This window comes from Fundulus heteroclitus, chromosome 14, assembly GCF_011125445.2.
Source record: "Fundulus heteroclitus isolate FHET01 chromosome 14, MU-UCD_Fhet_4.1, whole genome shotgun sequence".
Lineage (NCBI taxonomy): Eukaryota > Metazoa > Chordata > Actinopteri > Cyprinodontiformes > Fundulidae > Fundulus > Fundulus heteroclitus.
In genome coordinates this window covers 27,269,772-27,282,716 of record NC_046374.1, presented here as the reverse complement: position 1 = coordinate 27,282,716, position 12,945 = coordinate 27,269,772, and the positions used below count along the sequence as shown (strand labels likewise).

Below are 12,945 nucleotides of genomic sequence, written 5' to 3'. Positions count from 1 at the left end.
GGGATGTCATAAAAATTGTCCATGTCTGCTATCCTTTCGCATTTATTGGGTGGTGCCACCTTCCAGCAGCTTTTCAGCGGACATCATCAGGTCTCACTGCTTTCCTGCATTTGTGCTAACTGGACAGGTGTGAGTGGTGGTTAAGTGGAAGCAGGAGCCAGTCTGCACCGCCCATTCCTTACCCGCCTCTGCAGTGGTAGGACCAAGATGTTGTAGTAGAGAGTCTGAAGGTTCTGCTTGGGGAAATAACGCCACACCAGCTTAGCGACGTCTTTGTGCTTGTAGTTTCCTTCTGGTAAACCTGTCAACATTACGGTGCAGTACGCAGAGCCAGGATGGGGTTGTATCTGTTGATGGAGCCAAGATCACAGGTAAATATTTTTAAGCAAAAGTAGGTAAAATACTTTTTAAACGACATGAAATCGCTCCGGGGGTGCATACAGGCCGATGAAAACTGCATTACAAAACTGAAATCCAGAAGTAGACATAGTAGCGTAATCTTCCTGCTAAAGCACTCCACACCAAATGAATGCAACAATAGGCGCTAATGCTAGCGCAGAGGAGGTTAAAGACACACCAGCTTGTGTTTGCATGGCTGCAGGGGAAAGTCGGCCATTAGCATTAGGCCAACCCAATAATCACAGATGTCCACACTTTGGCAATGCATTTGCATATTTATTCCAGAGCTTTGCAATTAAGCCTACTAGTTTATTAAATGGAACCATTTGCTTAATTTTGTGTTGTAGCACGAAAATACCAAAGCTTCATCCAAAAAACCTTTTGGACCTGTAAATACCAGCAAGTACAATAACAATCCAAGCTCAGAAAGAACAAATCTCCTGAATTTTCAGCCGTATGTGCGCTTATTTTACCGTTTTGGAAAAATACCTTCTAAATGGTAATCAAATCTACAAAAAAAAATCATGCTCATGTGTACGGGCCGCTCACCGAAAGGTCCTTCTTTCCGCGGATTGTCAGGAAATCTAGGAGCAGCAAAATGAAAAGTCAATCAAAGTCAATTACATGGACCGTATCATATCAAGTTGTGCATTTCTCTCACCTGGGATGTTAAACCAAGGGCAGACAGTTGGGAAAACATAAGGAATCGTGGTCATGGTCACCCAAAATGGCGGCGCTGTGCCTTGAGGGATGCCGTATTTTGCATTTGGTATTTCTGCCCCAGCAATGATCTCGTCACAGTCCGGCTGCGCGTTCAGAGGCTGTTTTGGTGCTGTACCATAAAAAAAAAAAAAGAAAAGAAAAAGCACAGTGTTTGGAGAAAGTTTATGTATAAACTGAGCAGTTTTACCCTAATGCTGCAAAACCTCTCAGTGAACAACATGCAGTCTGTGGGTAACATGACTTCCTTCTTTCTCATCTAGTTAGTCAAGGTGACTTGGAAAAGAGTTCCTTTGATGAAAGCCTTAAAAGGTGCTTAAACCGTAAAAACACAACAATTCTTGCTTTTATTAACTTAAATCAAGCTGATGAAACCATGTACACTGCAAAAACGGATCTAAAAACAAGTAAAATCTTCTTAAAGTTAGTCTATTCGTCCTTGATTTGAGCCAGTAAATAAGATTATATGCCAATGGAATGAGTATCTTTGCCCCTAAGATAAGATAATTAGACATCCTGCACTTGAAATAAGATGATGGAGATGAATCGTTCCTATTTTAAGTGGAAAAATCTTATTCCATTGGCAAATCATCTTATTTACCTGCTCAAATCAAAGACAAATGCACTCATTTCAAGAAGATTTGACTTATTTTTAGTTCTGTTTTTGCAGTGTAGATGACTGAAAAAAAAAATACATTCCCATCTTTTCCTTCTGAGTTTCACTACTGGCTGCTGCATGAAACTGCATCCCTTCCACTGGTATCCATGTATTTTTATCCTATAAAAAGCTTTTAAAGCTTTTAAATGTGCCTTTCAAGGTTCCAGACTACTTTAGTAAAGCAGCATTTCCTTACGCTGTGCTTTCCTGCAGCTTCTCGGTATTCTCAGCCTTTCAACAGAATAAGCAAAGCCCACTTTCATGAGGCTGCACCAAATTGCCAGGCGATCGGCGTCGTAAACAGAGTCGAACTCAACAAAAACCTAAAAACACAAGTAAAAAAAAAATAAAAAAATGTAAAAGCGCTAAAAATCCTTTAAACATTGATTCCAAACGTGTACCATGTTTGGGTTTAAACCTTGTTGAGCAGGGGCAGGAAGTTTCTGACGGATCCGATCTTTCTCAAAGCCTCTCGGACGTCGATGGTGTCGCTTGGGGAGATGTCCTTGATGTAGATTGAATTTGTCCCCTCAACTTTCTACTCGAACGACAAGACGGCGAATTAAGCAAAAACCAAATAGTTTGTCTTTTTCATCTCATATTAGGAGAATTCTCCTACTCTTTGTCCCACCAAACTTTAACATTTAAATTGCAACAGAAACTAAATACGTCTTGAGTTTGAAGGTTCTTCTAGTCAGAAGCCGTACACCTTCTTGTAATTCTCTGTTCCGACAGTCGGCCGATGCTTTAGCGGGATATCAGTCGGCTAACACTACAAAAACAGAACAAAAATAAGTAATTATTTCTTAAAATGAGTGTATTTGTACTTTATTTGAGCAGGTAAATAAGATCATTTGCCAATGGAATAAGGTTTTTGCACTTACTATAGGAACAACTCATATCCATCAACTTATTTCAAGTGCATTATATCTAATTCTCTTATTTTAGGGGTAAAAATACTCTTTCCATTGGCAGATAATCTTATTTACCTGCTCAAATCAGGGACAAATGCATTAATTTCAAGAAAATTTTACTTATTTTTAGTTCTGTTTTTGCAGTGAAACGGCAGGAATCTGCTCAGTCACCCCCAACTGTGCTCCACTGTTAGCCTCAGATAATAGCCTCGCTACTTTGGAGTTATCAGCATAATGTCCTAAATGTCTTTGGTTTTACTTGTTATCCATGCAATCCTTTCATGGTGATTCAGTCTTCATCCAATTGTCATTAACTGAAAGAACTTATAGGTTTAAAAAAAAAAAAAGACATGAAAAAAAGACAGCAACTGGACATAATTTCAGCTAAGGAAGTACACTGCAAAAACGGAACTAGAAATAAGTAAAATGTTCTTTACAATGAGTGTATTTGTCCTTGATTTGAGCAGGTAAATAAGATGATTTGCCAATGGAATAAGATTTTTGCACTTAAAATAGGAACAAATGTAGTAGATTAACCTCTCACAGTACTTGCATTTTCTTGTCACATTAGTTAAGGGGTGTGCTTACATATCTCACAATGAATGTATTCTTATCACAATGATTAAAAGTGTGCCTTAACATGTATCTGAGGGAAATGTGTGTGTCAGTCTTGAGGTCAAGTTGAGAGTTAGACGCACACAGGCCCGGGCAGAAGAAGACATACATGGTGCACCATGGAAACATCATAATCAGAAATCAAATTATGTTGTATTGTGAACAAAAGATGTATGGTAAAGGTCCAGGAAGAGGAAACGATGTGCAGCTGCTTAGCATGGGCACATGATGTCAATATAATGAAGTGTTGTCATCAGCAAGAAGATAATGATGGGGAGCCAGTTTGCAAATGAGGTTAACATAATGAGGTGGGGCCATTTGGAAGGAGGCAGGACAATAAAGTGTTTTAAAAAATATGCACCCTCGGGAAGTTTCCACCGATATGTAACAAAATAATAAAGATATCCGTGGAAAAGTGATAGAAAATACGTAATAAAAAGGTGGAGCTCGGGGAGGAGCCCCCAAGACCCGGGGAATGTATATAAGCAGACTGCTTTCTGTATGTTATCAGATGTTGTCCGGAACGCATCTCATGTGTGGTTGTCTTGTGTTGTTGCAATAAACCACCTTGGACCGAAACTCAGCTACTTTTGTTCACTTCTTGACTACTGTTGGATATTCTTAACTGCCTTACCAAGAACTTAGAAATTTTTGAAGGACTTTGTACGAATTATTACGTTGTGGGAAGAACATTCCACGACACAACTCATCTCCATTATCTTATTTGAAGAGCAGGATATCTAATTATCTTATTTTATGGGTCAAAATACTTATTCCGTTGGCAGATAATCTTATTTACCTGCTCAAATCAAGGATAAATACACTAACTTTAAGAACATTTTACTTATTTTTAGATCCGTTTTTGCAGTGTAAGAGTTTTGACTGCGCCCTATTTACACATCTATATTCCAGCAACTGCTTTTTTTATTTATTATTTCAAGACCAAAGCAAAAATAAATACCAAAAAAAAAAAGACAGAAAGATCCAATTCTAATGTCACTTACAAAAGATGCCAGCTCCATGATCGATTTATAAAAGCCAAGCTGAAAGGAAAAAAACAAAGACACAATAATTAGTTTTCAGATGAACATTTTTGATCCACAGAGTTGATATTTTTAAAAAAAAACAAATGCTTATTGATTTAAATAAGGAAATAAGAGAGGTATCACAAAAAAAACTGCATAAAGTAATGAATCAGTTTTAATTTACATTGCAATAATCACTGGCATGTTTAACATTGTTTACACCTTTCTTGATTATCCATTTTTATTTATTCATTCCTTTTATTGTTTTTTTTTGCAGCACTAGTGTCTCCTTTATACAAAATAGGCTGACAGGAACAAGGGTTTGAGAGAGGAGGAAGGCCATGAAGCAAAGGACCACAGGCCAGCATCAAACCCGGGTCAGCTGTGTCAAGGACTAAGACCTCCGTACGCCGGTCATGCTCACTACCCTGTGCCATCGCAACATGCCCGGAATATGAATTTTGACTACAGCAAATAAAACTTTATTAACTATCATTTTAAAGATTTATCCTTTTGTGATGAGCTGCAAGTCTTTAGGGTTGGAAAGTCCTCCTAACCATCACCCTAATCTTTAGCTCCAACCACAGATTCTCTATCATATTCAAGCTGGGCTGCTCCAAAATATTACATTCAGTCAGACTAAAGTTTTAAAGTGATATTTTTTATAATTGTATAGCATAAATCCACATTATTATTTATTGTTTTACAATTAAGGTAACCTACACGTACTTACCGGTGTCATTAAGATGTCTTTTTTCACAATGTGCAAACAAAGTTTATGTTGCTTGAGGACGAGGTGGTTGTGTGTCGACGCCCTAATGAGGTCCATCACTGATCGCTCATTGGGCATCAGTACAAAAGCCTAAAAAAGGAGGGAAAAAAGACAAAACAAATCTTTAGTCTAATTTTGCTCGCTAATGGTTTGGCAGGCATTTCAATAAATACTGATGCAAGATTTGCTCTTCTAGTAACTTTCTGCTCATTGACTCTTTTCAACACATAAATACATGTGCAAGCTATTACTCTCACCAGTAATAGCTTGCACATGCAAGCTATTACTGGTGAGAGTAATAGCTTGCACATGCAAGCTATTACTGGTGAGAGTAATAGCTTGCACATGCAAGCTATTACTGGTGAGAGTAATAGCTTGCATGTGCAAGCTATTACTTGCACATGCAAGCTATTACTTGCATGTGCAAGTAATAGCTTGCACATGCAAATATTATGCAAATATTGATTTTGAATATTTGCATAATATTGTAATTTTGTTGGGTGTCTTGTTGGCTTCTGTAAAGGGCTAAATAATTAATTTATTATTAACAAGGCTTATTTCATAATCCTTATATTTTCTTTTGAGTTTGAAACCATCACCTCTTCTAATAATACCCATTGCTCAAATTCTCCCATTGAGGGGCAATAAAGGATATTTCAAAAATAGAGCTAAAAATAAGAAAACATTTCTTGAAATTAGAGTATTTTTCTTTGATTTGAGCAGTTAAATAGGATTATTTGCCAATGCAATAAGATTTTTACACTTAAAATAGGAACAATTCATCTCTATCGTCTTATTTCAAGTGCAGTATATCTAATTATCTTATTTTAGGGGTAAAAAATACTAATTCCATTGGCAAATAATCTTATTTACCTGCTCAAATCAAGGAGAAATACATTAATTTCAAGAACATTTTACTTAATTTTAGTTGTCTTTTTGCAGAAACTATTTTTTCCATTCATTCAATTTGTTCTTTTTACGGTAATGCATTTAAATCACCATTACACAAAATGAGGTCTCAGTTATATACAAAAATATGTCACCATGTAAAAACAGGAGTAGGTTGAACACTACACCCTTCTCAGGTCATAATAAACAAACAATGGTACATCATGCCATGGGTTTGACAAATATAATTATACGTTCTAGATACTTTTACATTCCATTTCATATATTTAAAAAAAAAAATTAAATAGTGAAATGCCTGAACAGTCTTTAAGGTCATGTTCCTGTAGGTTCCACTGTTTTATTCCAGCGACAGAAATAATTTTTGTTTAAGCGTGGTTCTGGCAGATGGATGTTTAAAAATCCAATCGTCTTCTGCTGCTATCCTCATAAACCGACCTTGGATGGCGGGTGGTAACTGATAATGTTTTTCCCTCTGCATAAATAAAAGTGTTTGGACTTTAACTAAATCCCTAATTTTTAAAAAGGTTCAGACTTGAAAAACTATTCAGTGGCGTGTTCTCTCTGTTTATAATACAAAACCTTTGTCTAAAAATTGTCAAATAATTTCAATTTAGTTTTATATACAGCACCAATTTACAACACACGTCATCTCAACGCACTTTATAAAGTCTTTTTATGCATACTTATGCTAAACCCATGAATTACTGACAAAAAAAAAACCCACAAAAGAAAAGAACAGTTCCAATAAACCAGCCTAGTACCTAATACATAAATATACTTAGGTTCTTACCATGCATCCCTGAGGAAGAATATAGATGTTGTCGTGCGCGTACTGAAACCCAAATTTACAAAGCAGATTAACGACTTCCTTCTCGGTGTAGCTGCAGCTGTTGTACATCGGCAGGTCGGTTATTAACAGCAGCGTCGAGTCGACACTGAAAGGCTGACAGGAAATGAGAGACACAGATCAACGGAGGGTGAAGGCAGGAAGGCACCCATTATAATTAAACCCAATGATTAAAAATAAATGTTTGGTTTTTTTAAGCAGTAGTTTCTGCAACCTAATGGAGAAGGCAGAATGAAACTCACCCCGCCCAGCAGGATGCTCTCCGCCTTAACACATGCTGTGAGCGAAGAGTGAAGACCGAAAAGTTAAACCCAGTCCCAGTAATCATCTTATAAAAACAACAAATACGTCTGACAATCACCTTTGGTGTTCAATATCAGCCGATCCAGGCATTCAGGCACAAGCTTCTCTCCAGCAGTGAGGGAGGTATCAAAAGCTGGACATGCGGGAACAGCCGGCTGCTTTTTACCCAGCGCTGCGGTGGTTTTAACGGTCACGCTGGTTTGAGCTGCTGCTGGCGAGACGGCCGGAGGATTCAGAACCGGGCTCGTCTGAGTCTTTGCTGTAACGACAGTATCTTTACAGGACAAAATATAGCTAATATCTCACAGATGACCAAAAAGAGAAGTGATTTTTCTTTCATTTGTGTAACTTTTACCATACCTTTTTGATCTGTTTTCATCACGACTGCTGGCACCGTCTCAACAGGCGATCCGGCCGAGCTTCCTGCAGCCTGTGCTTCCGTCTGTAAAGGTTTCACGCTGGTCTTCAGATTCAGTGCAGTGGGTTCTGGATTTGACATGCCGCTCATTTGGACCTGGGTCAAAGCTCTGACAGAGGTGTCTGGACATTGGGCGGTCATTTGGTTTGCATTCACCGCAGTCCCAACTTCACTGACCGGCGGTCCAGCGTCTTTAAGTTTGGGGGGAGAGGACTTTTCCACCGCTGGTTTCTGATCTTTCTCCGTGAGAGGATCTACTTTCAATGGCTCTGACACTCCGGTGTTTTCCAGCTCCGATAAATCAGCACCCGTCACGTTTTTCATCTCGGTGCCAACTTCTTTAGCGTGGGTCCGCTCGTTTGCTTCGGTCGCCGTGACACCAATCGTCTCAAGGACTTTAACGGGGTTTTCAGGTGATGCTACAAATTCCTGGACGTTTTCTGTTGAGATTTCAGCCTCAACGGTTTGTGCTGCCGACGCTGGAGCTGTATTTAAAGACTTTGCAGCAGATTCTTCCACTTTCCTGCGACTCTGTGGACGATTTTCACTCGACTCGCTTTGCAGGGCCTTGGCTTCTGACGGTTTCATCGCTTTGCCCACAGATTCAGATTCATTGTCCTCTTTAAGCCTTAGTTTGCTTGTGGTTTCTGGCTTTGGGAGGTCTTCCTTGCCTTGATTTTTTTCAGCAACGGTCACAGGATCTTTAACGTCCACTTTCGACTTCCTACATGATTTTTGTCCAGGAATTGGTGTCTTTTTTGGCTTTGAGGCTTCTTTTTTCCCCTTAGCTGATTTCACAGACTGTTTCGCAGCCAAGCTGACTGCTTTTCCATTGAGACCCTGCAGCTTCTTGGAGACACTCTTTCCTTTGGAGACCAAGACGATTGCTTTTTTCACAAGTTTGACTGCTGTGCTCTTTTTGGATGTTCTTTGTAAAGACAAAAGCGCTTTAATTGGCAGGAGAACCAGGTTTCTACCAGAAATAGACTGATGGGAAACAGCAGGCTTTCTGTGAAGACAAAGTGAGAGAAGACTGTAAAACAGTGCTCTAAAAAGTCCCCATCTCTACTCTCCTGCTGGATTGAAGCCAGGTTACAGGTACTCTGGGTCATCTAGTTTTAAAACCACTTCATCAGAAACAATCTATGACGTGGTAGAAGAACCAAAGTTGACATTTAAAATAAGGGCTAGAAGGAATTAAACTAGGCAACTAAGGTCTTCACAAGCTCCAATTTCTCAACAGGCTTTCCGACACTAAAAATACCACAATACTAGAAGTTCTGTTATTATTTGTTTTTGTTACTCCAGATATAAAATCGTGATTTGTTTGTGCCCAATGTCGGAGGAGAGAAAGCACGCCAACAGAAATCTCTTTCTGTAGGCGTTTTATCAACGTCGACTCAGCAGGTTTTGTCCAGCTCAGACCTTTTATTTTGGGCATTGTCAATCATACACAACCCCATCAGAACATTCATGGTCTCTCTAAGGATAAAAAGCAAACAGGGATATGTATGAAAAACTCTAAAAACAACTGTTTTGCCCGTGATACATTTTGATAAATCATTCGTGACGCCATGTCTGGCATCAAGGTGCCGTTTATCAAGCAGTTCAATGTACATGTTATCATAACAGTTATCTCCATGGTCGAATTGACTTAAAGCTCAAGTTGGTAATCCTGTTCAGAAACAGTTTTTGGTGATACTGGATAAAAATCGCCCTTCCATCCTGAAAAATCGCCCTTCCATCCTGAAAGTACTGAATACATGATGTATTCAGAAAAAGGAGATAAAAAGAAAGAAAAAAAATTGAGCTGCAGCTTCAGGCTTTCCAGTACTTTCCACTTGCTTATGTATCCAGTTAGCTTAGCGGTTAGCTTAGCGGTTAGCTTAGCGGTTAGCCGTTCATTGTAGCTTCGCTGCTCTCTCCGTACTCTTTAAACATGGATGAGAGTCACAAGAAGCAAAGCTCTTACAACATTATGAGAAGAGGATGGCCTCAGAATAATAAAAATAAGACCAGAGTAGATTTAGGAGATTTGTTTCACATGATACCACTGAGGAGTGGAAGTGCAGGTAAGACAATATTGCGCATGCGCAGTTATTCAAAAAGGAACTTGGGGAAACCCTAACTTTATCTTTAAACAAAGAATATTAATGAAACAGTACAAGCTTTATGCTGTCGTTACAGAATATAAATTCTTCGTAAGCTTTTACAAACCATTTCTTCTTGTGTCCAAAAAATCTCTTTAGTAACAAGCCGAGAGAGCTTCAGTATTTATTACAGGATGGCAAATTATTAAAACCCTGGCATCTGAATTAATGTGGAGGTGTGAATCAGAACTTACTCTGGAGAAGGGTTTTTCTGATCCTCTGCAGACGTAGGCGGACGTGCCTCAGAAGCACTTTCCTATAAATGGATTAATTGTGAACTGATCAGATTATTGATAAGAGCACAACAAACAGAAGCAAATTCATATTTCTGAGGAACAACTGGAGAAACGTGCCTGTTTTGTGACAAATGTGAGGGATACTCCTTTTATCTCAAGGTTTTTTTTACTCCTAAGTCTGGTGGCATCTTCCTCCTTCTCAAAACACACGGTCGCCTACATGCATGGAAACAAGATCAACAGTGAGGACTGATTTAAAACCACATTCATACAAGCTTCACAAGCTGGATTAAGAGTTGGAAAGCAGCAAAATTGCAGACCATTTCAGGTTCCCCATCTTCAGCACAAAGAAGATGTTACAATATTCATTGTGTCTTCTTTTACATATCAGACCAGGTCTTAACCTTTTAAAATGTTTAATTTTTATAACTTTTTTTTTGTCTTTGTGTTGATTGACAGACCCTCATTATGGAATGCAACTTGTTTTTGTCCTGATTCAGAGCAAAACGCGTGAACATAAGTATATATGATGGATCATATGATGTGGTCTAGTTTAACGCAACACAGGCAACCTTTTAAACTGACAGGGATCAAGTTCAGCCTTTAACTTGAACCACGTTTGGACCTAATGTACTTGAGTTTGAAGGCCCTGATAGAAGATATTCAACAAGAAACCGCCATAAGATAAAGCTATCCTTTTCAAATATGAAAAAAAAACACCATCTGTTGGTCTTCACTCAAAAATATTTAGGACTTATCACTTGTGGTCGTTTTCATTAATGAAATTAAATCATTATCCACATGATTTGCCATACTAACCTAAAAACAGTTTGTAACCGCCTTGAAAAATGTTACCTGCTTTCACAAAAGACTGGATTGTAATTTAAAGTAACTTTTTATTGTCTACTCAAGTTACTGTAAGGCAATGTGATTATATTTTTTTACTGTCAGGAACTCCTCAAAATACAATTCAAAGCCTTCAGCTGATTCCAAAACGCTGCAGCAAGAGTTCTGAGAATTAATTAATTAATTAATTTAAAAAACATAATTCTCCCATTTTAGCTTTCCTTCATTGGCTCCATGTTGAATCAAGAATAGAATTTAAAATTCTCCATTTCACGTAATAAGCCCTTAATAAGCATTATTGCTTATTATTATGCCACTATATAAATAAAACTGAATGAAACCGATCCACAAGCTGGAGGTCGCTACAAGAAATTTTCACTTGAGCAAAGGTCACAATACCTCATATTTCCCAGTCAATTAGTCAAATGTTTAATCTCCCGCACAATTTTATTTAATATCATCTTTCTATAATGTTCTCCATAATTTCTAAAATTAAAATTGATACTCAAAGGTTCAGGCTGATGCAAACTTTGTCTACAGGCACAAAACGGATGCAGGTGGGGACAACATGACACAGAGCATTCACAACATGCAGATTTTCTAATTTAACAAAATTTATTCGTCAGTATTTGCAGTTTGGAGAGACTAGAAACCTGACTAAAAATGTAGAGTATGTTACAAATTTTACTCTTTAGGTTTTAGTAGATGTGCTATTTAATCCTCATCATTAATAAGGGAAAATTAAAAAACATTTCATCAAATCAAAGCAATAATATTCACCAAGCATTAAATAGATTACAGTTTATTTGTTTCTTATACATACCTCTTGCTTAGACTTAAACAATAAGAGGGATTTTATTTTTCCAAAGGACTCCATGGCTGCAATCATATCACCATGAGAAAGTGTGTCAAAATTCCCCTTGAGCCTCAACATGGTTGGAGGTGATGGTTTACTAAGATGAGCAAACTGAGGCAAGAGAGAAATGTGGGAAATAAAGATGAAAATGTGAATGTGGCTGGATTTTAAAAGCAAAACAAGCTACTTAAAAGAACTGAAGTTATAAATCATAAGCAATTAAATACAGGAGTTTAATCTAAATAGTGTCCAAAACAGACAGAGGCAGATATCTTTCTCCGTGTCATAGCTGAGCAAAACATTATGATTAGAGATCCAACAGGAGACCCACTGTTGACCAGAAACAAATGACTGACATTGTCCTGGGAGCGGAGGGTCAGAGACTGAAAATTAAGATGTTTTTCCCTGCTCCGTGAACACACCACACACAAATGTTTCCAGATCAACCCAAGAACAACACTCTTCACTGAGGAGAGTGTTACTGAGAGAAGATGTCAATTCAGCCATTTTTAGTTTCATAAATGTGTTTAAAATGAAGCCAGTTGGAGAAAAGAGTAAGAAGCCATCCAACAGCAAACTGTACTTTCTACAATATATTAAGATATGTCTGTTCAGCTTCCCTATCACGTACATGCTTTAAGTCTTTAACTCTCTCACTATATTTAGAGTACAGCAAAGGAACCTTGTTTGGTCCTTTAGAGCCACCAACATCTCCCTGGATGAAAGATTCAGTCTTCAAAGTTAGAAACTAAATCTTCTCCAGGGAATACACACTTAGACTTTAATAATGATTAAAAAGATCCCCACTTGCATCAGGAAGGCTAGAAATTTATTTTTTTAATTTTCCAATATCTTAAATGCATAGAGGTTTTAAAGAGAAGTCAGAAATTGCCAGAATAAGCATCAATCGTCTTACACAAGAGTGGAAGATAAAAAAACAAAAACCTTAGGTGAGGTTGTAAAACTTGCCTCAGTCCTTGGCAAGTTAGGTCGCACCTGATCACATTTTTCTGGCATGCAGGAAGTGGACGACAAAGCAGAGGCTGGGCTGGTTCCCTCTGATTCTGAAGCCTCCCTCGTTTTGGTCAGTGAAGCAAAGGATGAGTGTGGCGATGAAGATGCCTGCCTTTTGGCTTGCTCAGCAAGTACAACACTAATTAAAGGCTCAAACACACTGGCGCTGAGTGGCTGCTCTGGCACAGAAAAGCCTTAAATAATAAAGAGCAAAACAAGGTATTAGTATTGGTGGATGACAAATCTAAAAAGATTTTAATACT

The 12,945-nt window shown here is 38.2% G+C and overlaps 1 protein-coding gene across 1 annotated transcript in view; it reads right to left on the bottom strand.

Annotated features, from left to right (window-relative positions):
* The window catches only part of LOC118565940, a 35,230-nt gene that overhangs the window by 9,591 nt on the left and 12,694 nt on the right, over positions 1-12,945 (bottom strand). The window contains exons 7-21 of the mRNA XM_036147038.1: positions 12,665-12,876; positions 11,636-11,779; positions 10,084-10,182; positions 9,925-9,986; positions 7,523-8,589; positions 7,221-7,436; positions 7,102-7,136; positions 6,803-6,955; positions 5,065-5,193; positions 4,311-4,349; positions 2,196-2,315; positions 1,974-2,100; positions 1,061-1,231; positions 949-983; positions 183-347 (exon numbers count right to left, since the gene is read on the bottom strand). Of these exons, the coding sequence (XP_036002931.1) occupies positions 183-347; positions 949-983; positions 1,061-1,231; positions 1,974-2,100; positions 2,196-2,315; positions 4,311-4,349; positions 5,065-5,193; positions 6,803-6,955; positions 7,102-7,136; positions 7,221-7,436; positions 7,523-8,589; positions 9,925-9,986; positions 10,084-10,182; positions 11,636-11,779; positions 12,665-12,876 (2,774 nt within the window). The remainder of the gene's footprint in view (positions 1-182; positions 348-948; positions 984-1,060; positions 1,232-1,973; positions 2,101-2,195; positions 2,316-4,310; positions 4,350-5,064; positions 5,194-6,802; positions 6,956-7,101; positions 7,137-7,220; positions 7,437-7,522; positions 8,590-9,924; positions 9,987-10,083; positions 10,183-11,635; positions 11,780-12,664; positions 12,877-12,945) is intronic.